This window comes from Staurois parvus, unplaced genomic scaffold (assembly GCF_062004578.1).
Source record: "Staurois parvus isolate SC_StPar_1 unplaced genomic scaffold, SC_StPar_1.0 ptg000283l, whole genome shotgun sequence".
NCBI lineage: Eukaryota > Metazoa > Chordata > Amphibia > Anura > Ranidae > Staurois > Staurois parvus.
In genome coordinates, this window is record NW_028318079.1 from 5,460,314 (window position 1) to 5,481,757 (window position 21,444).

Sequence of the window (21,444 nt, forward strand, 5' to 3'; positions counted from 1 at the left end):
CTTGTTGATTTATTGAATGGTGTTGGATCAGCCTGAGCAGCTTTTGTGGGCTCGAAATGGCACAATTTGTTCTTGTCGCCGCTCAAGCTGAGCCAAGACTTTCAACTATAAATCAGTAGGTGCAGCTTTCAGGTGCTGGGCCCTGCTTTACCTATTCTAATTAAACCTAAATGAATAACTGCTATTAGTCACTATTGTTTTCATAATTTCAAAAGTTATGTGCTGTTTTTTGGCATATAAGGAAAGTGGAAATCGAGCAAGCCTTGGATTCTGAGAAATCTTCCCAGCTGCTATGGAACTAATGGCTGAATAAGGAAAACAGTTTAATTATTACCCTGCAGTCTGCTGCTGGCTCTTCAAATACTTCAAGTGAACCTATCAAGACTGGGTTTATGCGAATATCTGAATGCCCAGTCTTAAAATGTAAGTTCACCTTTTCAGAAAACAATAGTAGGTAAATTAAGACTCTGCACCCTCCTTGACCCCCCAGACATAGCTGTACTTACCCTAGGGTTGCCATCTCATCCCTTTAAAACTGAACACATATTAACTGTTCTGTGGTAGATTACGTTACATAGTTACATAGTTAGTCTGGCTGAAAAAAGACAAAAGTCCATCCAGTTCAACCATAGAAGAAAAAAAAAAGTTATAATCCTATACCCACAGTTGATCCAGAGGAAGGCAAAAAATCCCCAGCAAAGCATGATCCAATTTGTTCCTGCTGGGAAACAAATTACTTCCTGATCCCCCGAGAGGCAATCGGATATTCCCTGGATCAACTTTACCTATAAATGTTAGTATCCAGTTATATTCTGTGTAACTAAGAAACATTCAAGGCCTTTTTTGAAGCAATCCATTGAGATGGCCAGAACCAGCTTTTGAGGGAGTCTATTCCACATTTTCACAGCTCTGCGAAGAAACCTTTCCATGTATGGAGATTACATTTTTTTTCCTCCAGATGTAAAGAATGCTCCCTTGTCCTCTGTGATGACCTCAGGTGAATAGCTCTACACCGAGTTCACTATATGGACCACTGATGTATTTATACATGTTGATCATATCCCCCCTTAATCTCCTCTTCTCCAGAGAGAATACTTTCAGTTCCTCTAATCTTTCCTCATAGCTGATCTCCTCCATAGCTGATCTCCTCCATGCCTCTTATCAGTTTGGTTGCCCTTTTCTATACTTCTCAAGTTCCCCGATGTTCTTTTTGTGAATTGTTGCCCAAAACTGAAACACCCCTTGTCCCTCTAAGAAGTTGGACGCGGACCGCCGGGGGTCGCATAACTAGTTATCATGGAGGAGTCTCGTTCGATATCGGAATTAAGGTGTTAATTAAACTCACTTAGGTCCTTATCTGCATTAAATCAGCCTCAGAACCTGTATATTTAATATGTTTTCAGTTTTAAAGGGATGAGGTGACAACCCTAACTTATCCCCTTGGGCGGTAAGCTGTCAGTGCCCATGCAGCTGGTGTAATAGTCTAGGATTTTAAATCCTTGCTCTTCTCCTCCTTCTTACTGTAGTGCTTCTGGGGTGGATCAGAGCGATTCAAGTTGATCAAATAATGCAAGTGCTTTGACCAATTAAAACTGCTCTGATCTCTCCTGGAAGCCCTACAAAAAAAATGGCAAAAAGAGTGGTGATTTCAAATCCCTGGACCACTATCAGGGGCAGACTGACAACTCATGGGGCCCCCGGGCAAAAGGGGATGATGGGGCCCCTGTGTCCTTGCCCAAACTCAAAAAAGCCTATGAAAAAGGTACCAGGGGCATCTCATGGGGCCCCCTACTGACCCCCAGCCCTCGGGCAGTGCCCAAGTTTCCAAATGGTCAGTCCGCCCCTGACCACTATACTAGTTCCCTGGGCACTGACAGCTCCTAATCCAAGTAAGTACAGCAGGGACCTAAGTGGGGAGGGTGTAGGGTGTTAAAGCTTCAAGCTGGCCATAAATTCAACAATTTTCTAACTCAATTTCCTTTAGATTTACCTTACACTATGTAATACAAGGACCTGCCTGATTGCATACAAATGGAAGATGTTTAGGCTTGACCTCATTAATTTTGTTGTGGTTATAACCACCAATTATGTTCACATTCTAATAAGGCTATATTTAGGATCATTTGCACACCCACTCATTTCCCTGATGAAGTCACGTGAGCGTGATGTAATGCGTGGGAGGAGCTAGCTGATGCCACAGGAGAGCTGATTTGCGGCTGTACAGTGAGATTTTAAAGGCGTTTTTTACCATTTGATTATTGTAAATGCATTACTGTTAATAAATGCTTGAAATGAGGATTACTACAGTATGAGAGCCATTGTATGTTTTCTTGAGTGTAATGGCAGCAGAGAAAGCAGAGACTGATGGCCTCTTATAGGGACATCGACCAGGATTAATAACAGGAAAAGATCATCCATAAGGGTAACCAGGATGATAGAGGCTATTACACCTATACCCTCTGGAGGGTAAAATGTCCATCTAGACCTAACAACATATGTTCTTATTTCCACAACTAGAAGTGAACGCATAGGAGGAAAGGTTGTGGGATCCACTATGCATGCAGGTGTGGATCTTTGTTTATTGTGTACAGAGTAGAGGAAGATTGTCATGTTGGAGATAGAAAACATGTCCTTTGGACTGGGACTATATTGAGTATCATCACTAAGGAACTTTGTCTATGTATATTGATTTCTTTCGATATGTTAGTTTTCACTCATTCTCATGTGGTTCAAGTAACATGTCATGTGTAATAATTGATTAGATACTGTATGAGTCACACGAGTAGTCACATGTATAGCCATATACTGTATGAAGGGAGCGCCGCATGTAGCAGTGCGTGAAGGCATTTGATGTAAGCAGCACCCTGACACATACATTTACAATGTTATATATATATATACAGTATATATATATATATATATATATATATATATATATATTATATATACATACACTGCTCAAATAAATTAAAGGAACACTTTGAAAACACATCAGATCTCAATGGGGAAAAATATCATGCTGGACCTCTATACTGATATGGACTGGGTAATGTGTTAGGAACGTAAGGATGCCCCATCGTTTGATGGAAATGAAAATTATCAACCTACAGAGGACTGAATTTAAAGACACCCCAAAAATCAAAGTGAAAAAATGATGCAACAGGCTAGTCCATTTTGCTGAAATTTAACTGCAGCAATTTAATATGGTACTCAGTAGTTTGTATGGCCCCCATGTGTTTGTATGTATGCCTGACAACGTTGGGGCGTGCGCCTAATGAGACGACAGATGGTGTCCTGGGGTATTTCCTCCCAGATCTGGACCAAGGCATAACTGAGCTCCTGGAAAGTCTGAGGTGCAATCTGGTGGCTTCAGATGGACTGAAACATGATATCCCAAAGGTGTTCTATTGCATTTAGATCAGGCGATTGTGGGGGCCATTCAATAGTATCAATTCCTTCATCCTCCAGGAACTACCTGCATACTCTCGCCACATGAGGCCGGCATTGTCATGCACCAGGAGAAACCCAGGACCCACTGCACCAGCATAGGGTCTGACAATGGGTCCAAGGATTTCATCCTGATACCTAATGGCAGTCAGGGTTCCATTGTCTAGCCTGTAGAGATCTGTGCGTCCCTCCATGGATATGCCTTCCCAGACCATCACTTACCTACCACCAAAATGCTGAATGATGTGACAGGCAACACAGAAGTGAAAAACATTAAGCCTCTATAGATGTACATAAACTGATACCATGCGCTCTGTGCAGCTCACCATTCATATGTATCCAGCAATCCTGTATGTCTTGTAATGCTACATCCATATAAATACGTATGTACTTGGACAGATGGACAACAATATTAATATCAGTTATTTTATCAAAAACCACCTCCTAAACAAATGTGATTTAAAATAACCCACAACACAAACAACACCTTCCCCTGAAGGTGTAACAAATTTATATATGTGAAAGTGTTAAAAGCAAAAATTAAACTTTAAATAAAAACTGTGAAGTCCATCAATCAGTCCATCAAACAGTTGTTAACCCTCACTGTCCTATAACATCATAGTTCAAAATGTTCAGAAATTCTTCTAACGATCTCCCATGTGCATGTACCTCAAAAAAAGGAAAATAACATATAGTGCATTATCCTTTATATAACATAAACTTAATTCATCTCACACAATCCAGTGACTAATAGTGAAAGTGGTGAAAAAACCGTGAAAAATGGTGAGATAATCAGTGAAAACACTGTTTATGTGAATCACCCTTCAATCCCACAAAAAAATTGCAAGCTGGTGTGCACTTCTATTTATAGTAAGGGTACCCTTACCAACACTCCAGAAAACACATGCTTATATTAATCCAACAGCTTTCTCAGGATGAATGATCTCCACAATCCTCCCTGGATTCCTTAATCACACTGATCCCACTGTCTCCAGGCACTTTACTCCATCCAGGGACAAAACATGAGGAACACAATAGTGTAATACCGCCAATAATAAAATCAAATGACCTTTATTTGAACTGCTTACATCAAAACAAGCCTTTATGCACGTAATCAATCATAGTTTAAACCTCACAGCCTCACAGCCATCCAGGAAGAACGTCCAGGTGCTCCAGATCATTCGTTTCCCTTTTCCAAAATGGCCGCCGGTCAACTTCCGGTTCCTGTGTGCGTCTTGACGTCACATCCCTTGACGCGTTTCCGCGTTTAAGTTTATGATTAAGTCGATGATTTATTCCAACCTTTTTATTATTTATGAACAAGTTAAACAGAATTAGTACCTGGACAGAGCCCTGGGACACACCACTTACAACTCTAGATCATTCAGAAAATATGTCATTAATTACCTCCCTCTGTACACAGTCCTGCAATCAGTCTTCTATTCTGGTACATACCATATCAACAATGCCAAAGGACCTTAATTTGTAAATTACGTGTTTACAGGGTACAGTATCAAATGCTTTAGTGGAATCCAGTTACACTACGTCTACAGGCCTTCCTTTTTCCAAATTACAGGTTACTTCCTCATACAATGTAAAACGGTTAGACTGGCAAGGACGGTCTTTCATAAATCCATGTTGGTTACTACTCATGATACTATTTTCATCTGCAAAATTCTTGGATAAGTCCCCTTATCATTCCTTCAAATAGTTTACATACTATTGATGTCAGGCTGGCTGGTATGTACAGACTGGTACAGTATATCTGGGCCCTTTTTTTGAATATTGGTACTATGTTTATATTTTGCCAATCAGCTGGTACCATTCCAGTCAATAATTTTTCCTTAAAAATTAGAAATGATGGTCTGGCTATAACATGGCTCAGTTCTTTAGGGACTCTCAGGTGTAAGCCATCTGGTCCTGGTCATTTGTTCACATCAAGTTTTTCTAGTCTCTTTTGAACCCTGGTTTCTGCCAGCCATGGGGGTATATTCAATTTGTTATGAACATTACAGTCATGTATATTTGTCAGGGCAGGAGCTGAGGAACGGACAGGCAGGCCTAACAATGTAACGCACTGGCTGACGACAACCACCACCCACAGACCGAAGTCCCTCAGGGCGCGGAGTCTAAGTCCCAGGCTGCCCTTCACCAGGGCCCCTGATGGTGGGGATGGACTTGACGCAGCCAGGAACCAGGTCGCGGCCCCCGAGACACCTCAGCTGTGGTAATGGCCGCCGCCAATGGCGTGTAGCTGGTGGAAGAGACAAAAGAGTAGTCAGATAAGCCGGGGTCAACAACAACAGGACAAAACAGTACAGGACAGCAGACGAGAATCACAGGTCACGAGCCGGGTTAAGCAACAGAGGGTCAGATCAAAGGAGAATATGAAGAATAGTCAAGTCACAAGCCGAATCAGATACCAGGAGAGTCACGAGAGTCAGAACAGAGTAATAGCAACACAAAGACACAAGTGCAAACAGCATGTGCGGGCCACAGGCTTATATGTCATCAGCCACACCCCTCTGGGGGATGGACCACAGAAACCTGAAGGCATAAAAGGATTCCCATCATGCACAGCAGAATCCAAGGTGGACGCCAGCACATGGAGTAACATAACCTCAGGGAAAAGGTAGGACCTTGACAGTACCTCCTCCTCAAGGGCCCCTCCCCCTCCGCGGCTCAACAAAAGGTTTCTGAGGAAAGCGGGTATGAAAAGCGCGGAGGAGGGCAGGAGCATGGACATCCGCGGAAGGAACCCAGGAACGCTCCTCGGGACCATAACTGCGCCAATGAACCAGGAACTGTAATCGTCCGCGCACCAATCGAGAGTCCAGGATCCGGCTCACCTCATACTCCTCATGACCGTCAACCCGGACAGGACGGGGCCGAGGAAGAGAGGTAGTGAAGCGATTGAAGATCAGAGGTTTCAACAGGGAAACATGAAAGATATTGGAGATCCGCATCCCAGACGGAAGGGCAAGGGCATAGGCCACCGGATTCACTTTGCGGAGAATGCGGAAAGGACCGACAAAACGGGGAGCTAGTTTGGGTGTGGGCACCCGAAGATTGAGGTTGCGAGTAGACAACCACACCCGATCGCCGACCTGGTATGAAGGAGCGGGCAACCGTCTGCGATCAGCCTGGAACTTCTGGCGCTGAGCTGAGTCCCTCAAGGCCCTCTGGATCTGCCCCCATGAAGAACGCAGGGCAGCAATATGGTTCTCCACAGCCGGAATGTCCTGTGGTGAGAACCTCTCAGGTAATACCGCGGGTTGGAACCCATAGTTGGCCATGAAGGGAGACATCCCGGAGGAGGAGTTGACCGCCGAGTTCCTGGCAAACTCTGCCCACGGCAGGAGATCGGCCCAATCGTCCTGATGGTCTGAAATATAACACCGAAGGAATTGTTCTAAGGCCTGATTGGAACGCTCTGCAGCCCCATTGGACTGCGGGTGGTAGGCTGAAGAAAAGGAGAGACTAATACCCAACTGGGAGCAGAAGGCGCGCCAGAATCTGGACACGAACTGACTCCCGCGGTCTGAGACAATCACCTTAGGTAACCCATGCAGGCGAAAAATCTCCCTGGAAAAGACCGTGGCCAGTTCTTGCGCTGTGGGTAATTTCCTGAGTGGAATGCAATGGCACATCTTGGAAAACCGATCGACGATCATGAGGATGACCGTATGACCCCGAGACACCGGGAGGTCTACAATAAAGTCCATCCCTAGATGTGACCAGGGACGCTCCCCATTGGGAATGGGTTGCAGAAGACCCAAAGGGAGATGCCGTGGAGACTTATTCTGGGCACAGATCGAACATGCCGCTACATAAGAGGCAATGTCGGCACGGAGGGTTGGCCACCAGAATAAGCGAGAGACGACCCAACACAGCTGGTTCTTCCCCGGATGCCCGGCAGTTTTGGCGTTATGGTAGGTACGCAGCAGGCGGGTGCGCAATCCCTCGGGTACGAAACATCTACCCTCCGGCCTCCCGGGAGGAGCATCAGTTTGAGCCGCCAAAATCTGCTCCCCAAGGGGAGAGGTCAGACTGGTGCGAATGGCAGCCAGGATCTGATCTGGAGGTATAAGTGAGATTGGCTCAGAGTCCTCCCTGGACAACTCAGAGTATTGCCGTGATAATGCATCAGCCCTGACATTCTTGGAACCAGGCAAATATGAAACCACATAGTTGAAGCGTGACAAGAACAGAGCCCATCTGGCCTGGCGGGGTGTCAATCTCTTGGCCTCCGAAAGATAAGTCAGGTTCTTGTGATTGGTAAGAATGAGGACCGGAACCGCGGAACCCTCGAGCAGGTGCCTCCATTCCTTGAGAGCCAGAATGATGACCAACAACTCCCGATCTCCAATCTGGTAGTTGCACTCAGCCGAGGAAAGCTTCCTGGAGTAGAACCCGCAGGGAAGTAGGGGTCCATCGGGCGACCGACGCTGAGACAGGAGAGCCCCTACTCCCGTCTCGGAAGCATCAACTTCGAGGACGAAGGGCAACCCAGGATTGGGATGCGAAAAAATCGGAGCCGAAGCAAAGGCAGCTTTCAGAGCCTCGAAAGCTATGATGGCCTCGGATGGCCACTCGTGAGGGTTACTCCCCTTCTTGGTTAGGTCAGAGAGAGGCTTTGCCAATGTGGAGAAGTTCCTGATGAACTTCCGATAGTAGTTGGCAAAACCCAGAAAGCGCTGAATGGGCCGAAGACCATTGGGACGAGGCCACTGCAGAACCGCAGCAACCTTCTGAGGGTCCATGGAAAATCCCTCCGCGGAAATTATGTAGCCCAAAAAGGCAACCTGGAATCGATGGAACTCGCACTTCTCGAGTTTACAAAAGAGTCCATTCTCACGCAATTGTTGCAGCACCTGCTTGACATCCTGGACATGGGACTCCATGGAGGTAGAGTAAACCAAGATGTCATCCAGGTAAACCACTACGCACTGCTGCAACAAATCACGAAGGACATCGTTTATGAATTCCTGAAAAACCGCGGGCGCGTTACACAATCCGAAGGGCATCACCAGGTATTCGTAGTGCCCAGTTCTGGTGTTAAACGCGGTCTTCCACTCATCCCCCTGTCTGATCCGTACGAGGTTGTACGCCGCCCTAAGGTCGAGTTTGGTAAAGACTGTTGCTCCCTTAAGGCGGTCGAACAACTCAGAAATCAAAGGAATTGGATATGCATTTTTAATGGTAATCTGATTGAGACCCCTATAATCGATGCAGGGCCTCAATTCCCCACCTTTCTTCTTTACGAAAAAAAAACCCGCTCCTGCTGGGGAAGTAGACTTACGAATGTGCCCCCGGGAAAGCGCATCCACAACGTACTCCTCCATGGCCTTATTCTCCGCAACCGAGAGAGGGTACACCCTGCCACGTGGAGGAGTGGCCCCGGGTTGCAAGGATATGGCGCAGTCGTAAGGACGATGCGGTGGTAAGGTACCAGAGCGTACCTTATCAAACACGTCCCGGTACTCCCCATAGTCGGTGGGCAACGCAGAGTCCGAGGAGGCACACAATACCTTAACCGGCCCCCGGATGCACCCGGCCCCACACTGTGGAGACCATGAGAGAATCTCGGCTGTTTGCCAATTGAAGGTTGGATTGTGCCTCTGGAGCCAGGGATACCCCAAAACCACCGAATAGTGTGGGGAAGAAATCACCTGAAAACAGGCCAACTCCCTGTGAACAGCCCCAATGGCTACCTCTATTGGCAGAGTCTCGTGGGTAACCTGCGGCGGTTGCAGGGGCCTGCCATCTATTGCTTCGAGAACCAATGGGGCAGCACGAGCCTGCAGGGGAATGGAGTGCTGTGCAGCAAACGAGCTGTCCAAGAACAACCCACCGGCCCCAGAGTCTACCAACGCCTGGGCCGTCACCGAGCCCCCCGTCCAAGAAAGGACCACGGTAATCAGTGGCTTATCCTTGCGGAACGCCGGGGACGAGGAAACTCCACCCAAGATCTGTCCCCGACATGATCTCAGGTGCGAGCGTTTCCCGGACGGACCGGACAAGACTGTCGAAAGTGCCCACCGAGGCCACAGTACAGGCAGCGACCCTCCCGACGCCGAGCGGCCTGCTCCCCCTCGGAAAGGCGAGCAAATCCCAGCTGCATGGGTTCCCCACCAGACAAGCTATCCCCAGGAGGCGTGGGAGGAGAGGGAGGAACGGGTGGGACAGAAAACGCAGGTGCCAGTCGATTGGAAGGCCTCCGCAGGCGTTCCCTGAGTGAAGGCCTCTCCCTGAGCCTGGTGTCAATCAGGATCAGGAAAGAGATGAGCTCCTCCAACACCACAGGGAGTTCCTTAGCTGCAATCTCGTCCTTCAATGTGTCAGAAAGACCATGAGAAAACGCAGCCACCAGAGCCTCATTGTTCCAACCAACCTCTGCTGCCAGGGTACGAAACTCTATAGCGTACTCGGCCACGGTCCGTGAACCCTGATGCATGGTCATGAGCAGCTTGGCCGAAGAGGCGGAACGAGCCGGTACGTCGAATACCCTACGGAAGGCATCGACAAAACCGGAAAAATCTTGAATCACCGGGTCGTTCCTCTCCCATAAGGGATTTGCCCAGGCCAAGGCCTTGTCTGAGAGTAGTGAAATTAGGAACCCCACCTTTGACCTCTCAGACGGAAAGGCGCGGGGTATTAATTCAAAATAAATACCCACCTGGTTGAGGAACCCACGACACTGACTCGGCTCACCCCCAAAGCGCTGTGGAAGAGGGGCAGAACCAGTCATACCTCTGGGCGCCGCTGATGCAGCCGTCGAAGTGGTGGACGCAATAGGCGGAGAAGCAGCGGGAGAGACCACCGGAGCGACTACCGGCCTAATAGCACCAGGAGCAAGGTGTGCAGTGCGTGCAAGCAGAGTTTGCAACGCCTGAGCGAACTGATCCAACAGGTGATCCTGTTGATCGAGTCTGGCGACTAGCATTGGGAGCGAAGGCGTGCCTGCACCGTCAGGGTTCATGGCACTTGTGTAATGTCAGGGCAGGAGCTGAGGAACGGACAGGCAGGCCTAACAATGTAACGCACTGGCTGACGACAACCACCACCAACAGACCAAAGTCCCTCAGGGCGCGGAGTCTAAGTCCCAGGCTGCCCTTCACCAGGGCCCCTGATGGTGGGGATGGACTTGACGCAGCCAGGAACCAGGTCGCGGCCCCCGAGACACCTCAGCTGCGGTAATGGCCGCCGCCAATGGCGTGTAGCTGGTGGAAGAGACAAAAGAGTAGTCAGATAAGCCGGGGTCAACAACAACAGGACAAAACAGTACAGGACAGCAGACGAGAATCACAGGTCACGAGCCGGGTTCAGCAACAGAGGGTCAGATCAAAGGAGAATACGAAGAATAGTCAAGTCACAAGCCGAATCAGATACCAGGAGAGTCACGAGAGTCAGAACAGAGTAATAGCAACACAAAGACACAAGACACAAGTGCAAAGAGCATGTGCGGGCCACAGGCTTATATGTCATCAGCCACACCCCTCTGGGGGATGGACCACAGAAACCTGAAGGCATAAAAGGATTCCCATCATGCACAGCAGAATCCAAGATGGACGCCAGCACATGGAGTAACATAACCTCAGGGAAAAGGTAGGACCTTGACAATATTATATCCCTTCTTTTTCTTTGTAAAACGTGAAGAGAAGAATGTATATAATACAGTCACCTTCTTCCTGTCACTTGTGACCAACTTCCCCTAATCATCTTTTATATGCCAATATGTTCTGACCTACTATTAATATATTTTAATAACCTTTGGGCTTTTTTTTTACTCTCTTCAGCAATATGTTTCTCATAATTTTGTTTTAGCTGCCCTGACTGCATTTATGCATTTCTTAATGCGTTCTTTGTAGTTTTGGAATGCTGATAGTGACTCTTCGGCCTTGTATGTTTTAAAGCACAATTTTTCATTAATATGCCTTTTTACTTTATAATTTAGCCACCAAATTTTTACTTTTTCTGTTTCATACAGTATTTGTTGCCCATTGGATGGCACTGACAAATAGCATTGTTTAATATGTCCTTAAAGCACTCCCACTTCTTTTCAGTGCTCTTTGTTGCAGGAATTTTATCCCATTTAGTGTCATGTAGTATGCAGTGCAGGTTAGCAAAGCTGACTCCTTTGAAATTTTGTGTAATTATCCTTTCCCTAGGTCTCCCTTTCCTATATTTTTTATGGAAAACATAACTACTCCATGATCACTGTTTCCTAAATTATCCCTTAATTCCACCTAAAATCAGCCCTGTGTTGTTTGTAGTTCATAGGTTCAGCATAGCATTATTTCTAGTTGGGGCTTCCACCATTTGATACATGAATTTGTCTTGTAACACAGTCCAGAAACAATGAGCCTAAAGTGGGGTACACACTATCAGAAAATCATAAAAAAAAATATTCAACACGAGGAACTATCATTTGATTGTTGTATAGCTTTCGACATCCGATTCAGACTTTTCAAACAAAATTTTCTGAAGGGACAGACTCCCTGAACAGAACAATTTTCATGTATTTATACTGTTTTTTTTAATACAAATCGAATATGAAAGACTGCGCATGATCAGAAACAATAAACAACAATAACCTACGCTACAATGTTTCTACATCATACAAAAAATCCTTTGTCATTTGAGAATTTTCGTACAATTAGTACCATCCTCGGGTTTGACTTGCTATGAAACATCAAGGAAAACTGGACAATCGAGAGCCAATCATGATTCAGTTCATCCAATAAGTTCATTTGAAATTATCCAAAGGGAAAAGCAAGAAAATGTTTCTTATACGATACCAGATTGTACAATTTTCGATTAGTCAGTACAGTCTTTGTCCAAAAATACAATACAAATGCAACACAATACATCACATCACTTCTAAAATTCTATCGTATGAGAATTTTCATTAGTTGAGTAACCTCTTCGTTTTCGATATGGAGACTATAATGCAAAAAAAAACCCCAAAACGGACGATCATTCTTCCGATATTCTCATCGGGTGTCTCATCGAGGCTTAAGTCATCGTTCTATTTTTCTAATCCCTAATGAAAGGGGAGTGTTGATGACCCCAAAACACGTTGGTTGTTTTTATGTGATCAAATTATGAACAACTAAAAGCATCTTGGGCTCTTTCACCTTTTTGCTTGACGGAGGGGGTGATGGGCAAACATTGTAAAGAAATATGAAAAAAGGGGAAAGATAATCAAATTGAACCAAGAAAATCACGGATGCAGAGCAAATTTGTCAAAAGTAGGAAATGTAAGAAAAAAGTGAACTCCCCGAGATGACTGTGTTAATTAAAATTTTATTTAATTGGACTAACAGGGAAAAAGGTATTTGTGAAATGTGGTTAACTAATTTTTTTTTTTCACGCAGACAGGAAATTAAACCCCAAATATAATCAAATTTTTAAGAGGAGCCTGCTTTTCCTGCTTAATTATATTTCAGTTGTTGTCACCTTCATTAGCCTCGCTGAGGTGTGGCCTGTGAGACATTACTCAGGCACTTTAATTAATTCTGTAATTAGTGCTGGATTTAGAATGGGCTATCCACTCCTGATAGTGAAAGCTTTTAACTACTTAGCTGGTCATGTATGTATCGGGCTGATAGGCAATTATCTGTTCCGCTCTCTGATTGAAGAGATGTTACAGCTCTCTCTGCATAATGTCCCCTTATTTGTGAGTAAATGAGCAGAGCCCTCTGCCTCCCCTGGCTAATTTGCTGTAACTGTTTGGTGTCTTCCTTCCGACAAGCTGGAACCTTACAGATTAACCTGAATTAGAATGTCCTTTAGTGTTTACACATGTAACCTCTGCTCTGGTTGTTTGGAAAATTAAAGAACAACTCCGGGGCATTTGTTTCCAGCCTCTGGGTATTGGCTAGTGTTTTTTTTGTGTGTGTGTCAGTCTTAGCCCCAGATAATGGGTCAGGTCAGTTTTCAGCATCAATCATTTATACCATGCGTGTTATACAGTATGGGGGAGATTTACTAAAACTGGAGCACTCGGAATCTGGTGCAGCTGTGCATGGTAGCCAATCAGCTTCTTACTTCAGTTTGTTCATTTAAAGTGTTACTAAACCAACAACAGTAAAATCAGTCTGTAGATGCAGTAAAACATGCTTGTTATACTCACTGTGGAACGTAAGGGGTTAATCCTCCTCATTGTGTAAAAAGGATGTGTGATCTTGACTTTTCTGATCCCCCCCTTCTTCAATAGTCCCCAATCCACCTGCTGATAGAACAGTGACTTGGGGAAACTCTGAACATGCTCCGTTTGATGTGTATTGCTAGAGAGCCTTTTTCTTAGGAGGGTGCATGTAATCAGCACAGGGCCAATCAGCATTGTCCAGACAGAGGGTCAGGGGTCCTGCAGCCTCATAGGACCATCAGGGGAAAATTAAAACTCATCCTACAAGCTTTAACCAGTGCTCTGCTGGGCACTGATAAAAGTCACAAGACTGCTCAAACTGCAGATGAGAAAAGGTATTTAGCAGTTTATATTTACTAAAATAATTGCATTTCCATGTTGTGTGTACTGTGGGAGACCAGATAGAGTGAATGCAGGGTCCGGGGAGACCAGATAGAGTGAATGCAGGGTCTGGGGAGACCAGATAGAGTGAATGCAGGGTCTGGGGAGACCAGATAGAGTGAATGCAGGGTATGGGGAGACCAGATAGAGTGAATGCAGGGTCTGGGGAGACCAGATAGAGTGAATGCTGGGTCTGGGGAGACCAGATAGAGTGAATGCAGGGTATGGGGAGACCAGATAGAGTGAATGCAGGGTCTGAAGAGACCAGATAGAGTGAATGCAGGGTCCGGGGAGACCAGATAGAGTGAATGCAGGGTCTGGGGAGACCAGATATAGTGAATGCAGGGTCTGGGGAGACCAGATAGAGTGAATGCAGGGTCCGGGGAGACCAGATAGAGTGAATGCAGGGTCTGGGGAGACCAGATATAGTGAATACAGGGTCCTGGGTTTGGTAACACTTTAAGCTTTGACAATATAACCTGGAAGCTGACTGGTTTCTATACAGAGCTGCACTAGATTTTACACTCTCCAGGTTTAGTAAATAACCCCCTTTGTGTATCACACTTTAAAAAAGTATGATATTATTTTGACTGCCTCGAATACCTTGCCCTCTTCTGAGCTCTGTGGTTCTTCTCACGAGTCATTGGGGGAGAAATACTAAAGCTGGAGAGTGCAAAATCTGGTGCAGCTCTGCATAAAAACCAATCAGCTTCCAGGTTTTATTGTCAAAGCTTAAAGTGTTACTAAAACCACAACAGTACAATCAGTCTGTATATGCAGTAAAGCATGCTTGTTATACTCACTGTGGAACCTAAGGGGTTAATCCTCTGATTGTGTAAAAAGGCTGTTTGATCCTGACTCTTTTGCTCCTCCTCTTGTTCAAATGTCCACAGTCTTATCTCCTGATAAGACAGATTGAACCGTAGCCATTGTGCAATGTTCAGTTTAGTGTGCATTGCTAGAGAGGTTTTTTTTTCTTTGGAGAGTGCATGGGATCAGCACAGGGCCAATCAGCACTGTCCAGACAGTGGTCAGGGGTCCTGCATCCTCCTAGAACTGAAAGAAAACTCCTTCTACAAGCTTTAACCAGTGCTCTGCTGGACACTGATAGAACTCACTAGACTGCTATAACTGCTAATGAGAAAAGGTATTTAGCAGTTTATATTTACTAAAATAATTGCACTTCCATGTTGTGTGTACTGTGGGAGACCAAATATAGTGAATGAAGGGTCCTGGGAGACCAGATATAGTGAATGCAGGGTCCTGGGAGGCCAGATATAGTGAATGCAGGGTCCTGGGAGACCAGATATAGTGGATGCAGGGTCCTGGGAGGCCAGATATAGTGAATGCAGGGTCCTGGGAGACCAGATATAGTGGATGCAGGGTCCTGGGAGACCAGATATAGTGAATGCAGGGTCCTGGGAGACCAGATATAGTGGATGCAGGGTCCTGGGAGACCAGATATAGTGAATGCAGGGTCTTGGGAGACCAGATATAGTGAATGCAGGGTACTGGGAGACCAGATATAGTGGATGCAGGGTCTGGGGAGACCAGATACAGTGGATGCAGGGTCCTGGGAGACCAGATATAGTGAATGCAGGGTCCTGGGAGACCAGATACAGTGGATGCAGGGTCCTGGGAGACCAGATATAGTGGATGCAGGGTCTGGGGAGACCAGATACAGTGGATGCAGGGTCCTGGGAGACCAGATATAGTGGATGCAGGGTCTGGGGAGACCAGATATAGTGAATGCAGGGTCCTGGGAGACCAGATATAGTGAATGCAGGGTCCTGGGAGACCAGATATAGTGAATGCAGGGTCCTGGGAGACCAGATATAGTGAATGCAGGGTCCTGGGTTTAGTAACACTGTAACTGAATAAGCTGAAGTTAGAATCTGGTTGGCTACCATGCACAGCTGCACCAGATTTGCACTCTCCAGTTTTAGTAATTTAACCCCCTTGTGTCAGTATAGTGAACCAGTCAAAAGCTAGCTTTGAAGTAGATACAAATCCTAAGAGCCCATTCATATATTTACACTGTGCTGCTTGAGTGCAGCAAAATGCACCCTTTACCACTGGTTACCTGTTACACATAACAGTGGTGCGGTGCCATTCATTTTGGATGGCACCCCAGTGCACTTATAGGGCCCACTCACGTTTCTTGCAATGCAGTAACACATATTTTACTGCAACATGTGGTAACATGTCACATGTGCTGATGCAGTGTGGTGTCATTCATTGTGAATGCCTCAGCCAAGCACCTCTTGAACCCACTCACATGCCAGTGCAGCACAGCACAATCCATGGTGTCCTGGGCATTGCGCTGCAAATTAAATGCAGACAGTACTTGTGATATCCTCCTCCGAGGTGCTTTGCAGCCCATTAATTTTCATTAGGCTGCCTAATGCAGCATTCTGCAATACTGTATGTGTCAATGCACAAAATTGCATGCACTGGATTGTGAAGTAAATGGGCCCTTACAACAGTGGGCAAGGCACGTGCACTGCATTGTGAAGTAAATGGACCCTTACAGCAGTGGGCAAGGCACGTGCACTGGATTGTGAAGTAAATGGGCCCTTACAGCAGTGGGCAAGGCACGTGCACTGGATTGTGGTGTAAATGGACCCTTACAACAGTAGGCAAGGCACGTGCACTGGATTGTGGTGTAAATGGACCCTTACAGCAGTGGGCAAGGCACGTGCACTGGATTGTGGTGTAAATGGACCCTTACAGCAGTGGGCAAGGCACCTGCACTGGATTGTGAAGTAAATGGACCCTCACAGCAGTGGGCAAGGCACGTTCACTGGATTATGGTGTAAATGGGCCCTCACAACAGTGGGCAAGGCATGCGCACAGAATTGTGGTGTAAAAAGACCCTTACAGCAGTGGGCAAGGCATGCTCACTGGATTGTGAAGTAAATGGGCCCTTACAGCAGCTGGCAAGGCACGTGCACTGGATTGTGAAGTAAATGGACCCTTACAACAGTGGGCAAGGCATGTGCATCATAAAAAATTGTCTTATTTCTCATAAAATAGTTTTCCCATTTTTATGCATCTCAGTGCTGCTGATCTCCTCCAGCCCCTTTCAGGCACTTCCCGCCCCCATGAACTCACACCAGCACTGGCAGCACTTCATTACTTTGGGCCAGCTGCCTGAGAGTGACAATTGGGGGGAGGATGTCAACAAATGCAGAAGCCATCAGCACAAGGGACACTTTTGATTGATAGTAAGTAATGTCCCTTGTGCTGTTTTTTAATTTTATTTTTTTTTCTTCTACTAATATTAGATTTTAATACACTACACCAGGGAATATTGCAGAGGCTGACATTTCAGAAAGTCAAGCATACCATCAGCAAATGTGTGGTGTATGTGGATAGGAAATTATATAAAACTTTTGGATCAGCCTAATTCACAGTGGCAAAGTTTAGCAGGTTAATTGTGTACAATATGCAGCCTGATAAATCTGGAAAATCTCATCAAGCCTCATTATTTAACATAACAATACAATTTAGCAAAAATCAGCACATTTTTTTGAAATGCTTAATATGTTCGCAAATGTGCTTTATAACACCTGGGAATGGTTTGTTGGTTAAACAGCTGTCAATCTTGGGCAAATCTATGGTTTCATCCTTCATAAAAGAACGTCTTAAAAACAGGTAATCTAGGAGCACCCTTTACAAAAAATAAAGGCTAGATATCAGAGGAGTGGGCAGGACAACATCTTTCAAAAACACTGCGCAGACCTAACCTGAAAATCTAGTATATCAGGTCAGTGTCTTAAAAAAATAACATGGAAGGCGCGGTGGAAGGCACGGGGCGCTCTCTGTAAGTGTATATCTTATTTAATTTATTGCAGAATCATAACTTTTATTATACACTTCTATAGGGGTAGATTTACTAAAACTGGAGAGTGCAATATCTGATGTAGAAACTAATCAGCTTCCAGGTTTTATTGTCAAAGCTTAACCACTTGCCCTCCAGAGGATTTACCTCCCTTCCTGACCAGGACATTTTTTGCGATACGGCACTGTGTTACTTTAACTGACAATTGCGTGGTCATGCAACACTGCACCCAAATTAAATTTACATCCTTTTTTTCCCACAAATAGAGATTTATTTTGGTGGTATTTGATCACCTGTACGTTTCTTATTTTTTTGCACTATAAACAAAAAAAGACCAACAATTTTGAAAAAAAAATATTTTTGACTTTTTGCTATTAAACATGTCCAATAAAAAAAAATAAAATAAGATTGTGTCATAAATTTAGGCCAAAATGTATTCTGCTGCATGTCTTTGCTATAAAAAAATCCCAATACGTGTAAATTAATAGGTTTACGTGAAAGTTATAGCGTTTACAAATGCAGTATATATACGGGGTTTTTTTTAGTAGTAATGACGGCAATCAGCGACTTATAGTGGGACTTCAGTGGGCATTCTGACACTGGGGGGAACTGACTTGGTGTCATTGACATCCTCAGTGACACCAATATAGTAATCAGTGCTAATAAAAAGCACTGACACTGTACTAATGGCACTGGGCAGGAAGGGGTTAACATGAGGGGCGATTAAAGGGTTAACTGTGTGCCGTTTTACTACGTGGGCTGTCTGTGTTTCACTGTAAGCACACTGCTTTCTATGGCTGTGCTATACAGAGCCACACAAAGCAGTGCGCAGGAGCTGACAGGCGAGAGATCTGTATTGTTTACAGACAGGTCTCTCCCCCATCGGAAATCCTCAGAGATTGCTGCCGGGGAATCACTGTCCGGGACCCGGTGATTGACAGCTGAGGCCACAAATGGTGGCGCGGGTAGGGCACACATGCACCCCCTACCTGGAACTGCAAAATCACGTATATATAGATGTGATTTTGCGCACCCATGCCACCCTGTAGCAGTGTTTCTGCTATAGCGCTGTGCGAAAGCAATTAATTAACAAGCTGAAGTTAGAAGCTGATTAGTTTCTATGTAGAGCTGCACCAGATTTTGCACTCTCCAGTTTTAGTGAATAAACCTCAAAGTGTATTTACTGATATTTACATATAATTTTAATATTCCCTGTTGGTTGGTGGTAGGCACTATTAACCTCCTTGGTGGTATTCCCAAGTGTAGCTCGGGGTAAAGCTTCAGTACCACAAGCGGTAACCCCGAGCTACACTCAGGAATACCATGCGGCGCTGCTCCGGGATCTGTTCTTCTCTTACCTTGTCCTGCGCTCCAGCGATGTCCCTCCTGCAGTGTCCCCTGTAATGTCCTCCGGTGGATGCCGGCATCTGTCTTCTGGGTTCCGTTCCCTGTGACGTCAGGATGTACGGGGGAATTTTAAAAATGACAAACAGTGACATTCACTAAATTCACTAAAATCACATAGTAAAACATTACTGTATCAAACCATTTCACATACATTTTGTCCCGAGTGCTTTGTCCTGCGCCCTGCCTGCATTTTTACTGTTCTTTCTGCCTGGAAACTGAGAAACGTCCATGGCGTCCAAAAAGCGTCCCTTTAGGTCAAAAGCGGTTTTAGATCAGCTAGAGAACAGCGATAGTAAATCAGAACCACTTGCAGAATTGAGTGATAATGATTTGTGGGGGAAATTCGTCATCAGAAACTGAAAACGATTCTGAGACTTTGCTCAGTGATGTGCGAACTTGGCGCTATATTTCAAATTTCAGTGTTTTTGGTTTGATTATATTATTGAATTAAATTTATTATTATTATATTATTATTTTTTATGATTATTTATTAAATTATAATTTATGATTTTGTGTTTCAAATTTTATCATACCCGGGACTCTTGTTCGGACAGATTTTAGTGAGTTATTCCTAAAATTTACAGCCTACAATAAAAAAAATACATATTTCCATGCAAAAAAATGTACCGCTTTGAGCACAGAAATATGGACATATTCAGACCGCTAGGGAGGTTAACACAGAAATTGCTCATGAATTACCAGGCGTATAACAGCTTTGTCTAGTAAATGATCATTTTTTTCTAACATTACTTGTAAAAATAATACTTTTACACAAAGTATATGGCCTGGATCTGAGTGAAACTAGGAGGAGGGCCAACATGACTGGGGCGTGCAGGAGAGGTGGAGTATTAGTCGGGTGATTTTTGAATGATGTAGTGGGATTATCAGATTGGAAGGATTGAGGCATAGAGAGTGTCCTGTAGTGTGTAGAGAGAAGGGGCTCTTGTCGGAGCTCAGTCGGTGCTCGTGCCAACATCAAATAGATTTCTCCCGCCCTCCCTCCCTGGTCATTCATTTTTTTTTCAAGTTCTTGTAATTTTCTTGTCATGGCAGCTGGTGGCGGGTCTATTGGGTCTGGTTCAAAATTGTGGAGAATTATGGGTTGGGCCCATTTTAGGCATGGGTGTCCCTTCCTAATAATACATTGGTAACATCAGGGTTTAAGAAGGTTGTATCTGGCAGTAAGTAAGTGGTTAAATTGTCCCCAAGTCAGTGTAGCTGCGGCTGGGGGCCTTTTATCGGGTGGCAGATACAACCAGTTTGTTGAGATTATATCGACCTTCAAAGACCTTAGACCTGGCAGGATAAATTTGTGATTTGTTATGCATTGACTGTGTTCTATGCACTATGCTTGTTGTCTTTAATATTGTGTTTAATGTTTTGTAATAAAAGGCTGCTATGGCCATACGACTCCAAATAAAATGTTGTTGTCTGGTCATTTCTATGGGAATGGGGTCCAATTGTATATTGATTATAGATAACATGAGCCTTAGCACTCTGCAGGTCCCTCAGTCATGTTCTTATTGCCAAAAAGCCTGGCATTTCTTTGAAGTATAGTGCAGGTTTTACCTTTATTATATCAATAATTACAATATAACATTTCTCAGGAGAGAGCTGTTTTAAAACTGCGATATTTTAGGTTTCAGTGCCGGTTCACACTGGTGTGGTGCGCAATTGAACTCCCTTTGTGCGAACCGAATAGGTGTCTATGTTACGTTAACGACACCCCAAAAATGATTTGCAAATTGAAGTGCAGTAGGCTGAATTGGATCACATATGTAAACACCCATGTGATCCAATTCCAGTGTGGAAAAAAAAAGTTGACTGCGCCTTTCGTGCGGTGCTGTTTGCAGTTCAATTTAGGCCATCCAAATTTAAGGTCTCAAATCGCAATGTAAAGAATCACATGTGATTTGAACAGGAATGTGGTGCGATTCCTGTCCAAATCATATTTGGGTCTTGCACTGCAGTAGCGTGAACTGGCACTTAAACAGTCACACCAGCTAAAATAGATGTTCCAGCTGCTGCAGATTTTACTGCCTGATGATTTCTTATATTTCTTTGGGATTTATATTGGTGAGATATCTATGCTTGAGTTTCTGCATCTGCACAACTGTTGGAATTTTCTTTTAAATAATATGTAACCCAACATTTTATATTCCTGATATGTGCCTGCTGTACCATGTACTTGTATGTACATTGTATGTACTTG

The 21,444-nt window shown here is 44.8% G+C and overlaps 1 protein-coding gene across 4 annotated transcripts in view; it reads left to right on the forward strand.

Moving 5' to 3' along the window:
* The window catches only part of FAM3D (FAM3 metabolism regulating signaling molecule D), a 133,785-nt gene that overhangs the window by 15,898 nt on the left and 96,443 nt on the right, over positions 1 to 21,444 (forward strand). The window contains exon 1 of one of the 4 annotated variants that reach the window (XM_089682038.1): positions 17,751 to 17,807. The exons of the other annotated variants lie outside the window; for them this stretch is intronic. Coding sequence (XP_089538164.1) covers positions 17,773 to 17,807 — 35 coding nt within the window. The 5' untranslated portion in view covers positions 17,751 to 17,772. Of the gene's footprint in view, positions 1 to 17,750; positions 17,808 to 21,444 lie in introns of those variants that run through there. 4 annotated transcript variants of the gene reach the window in all.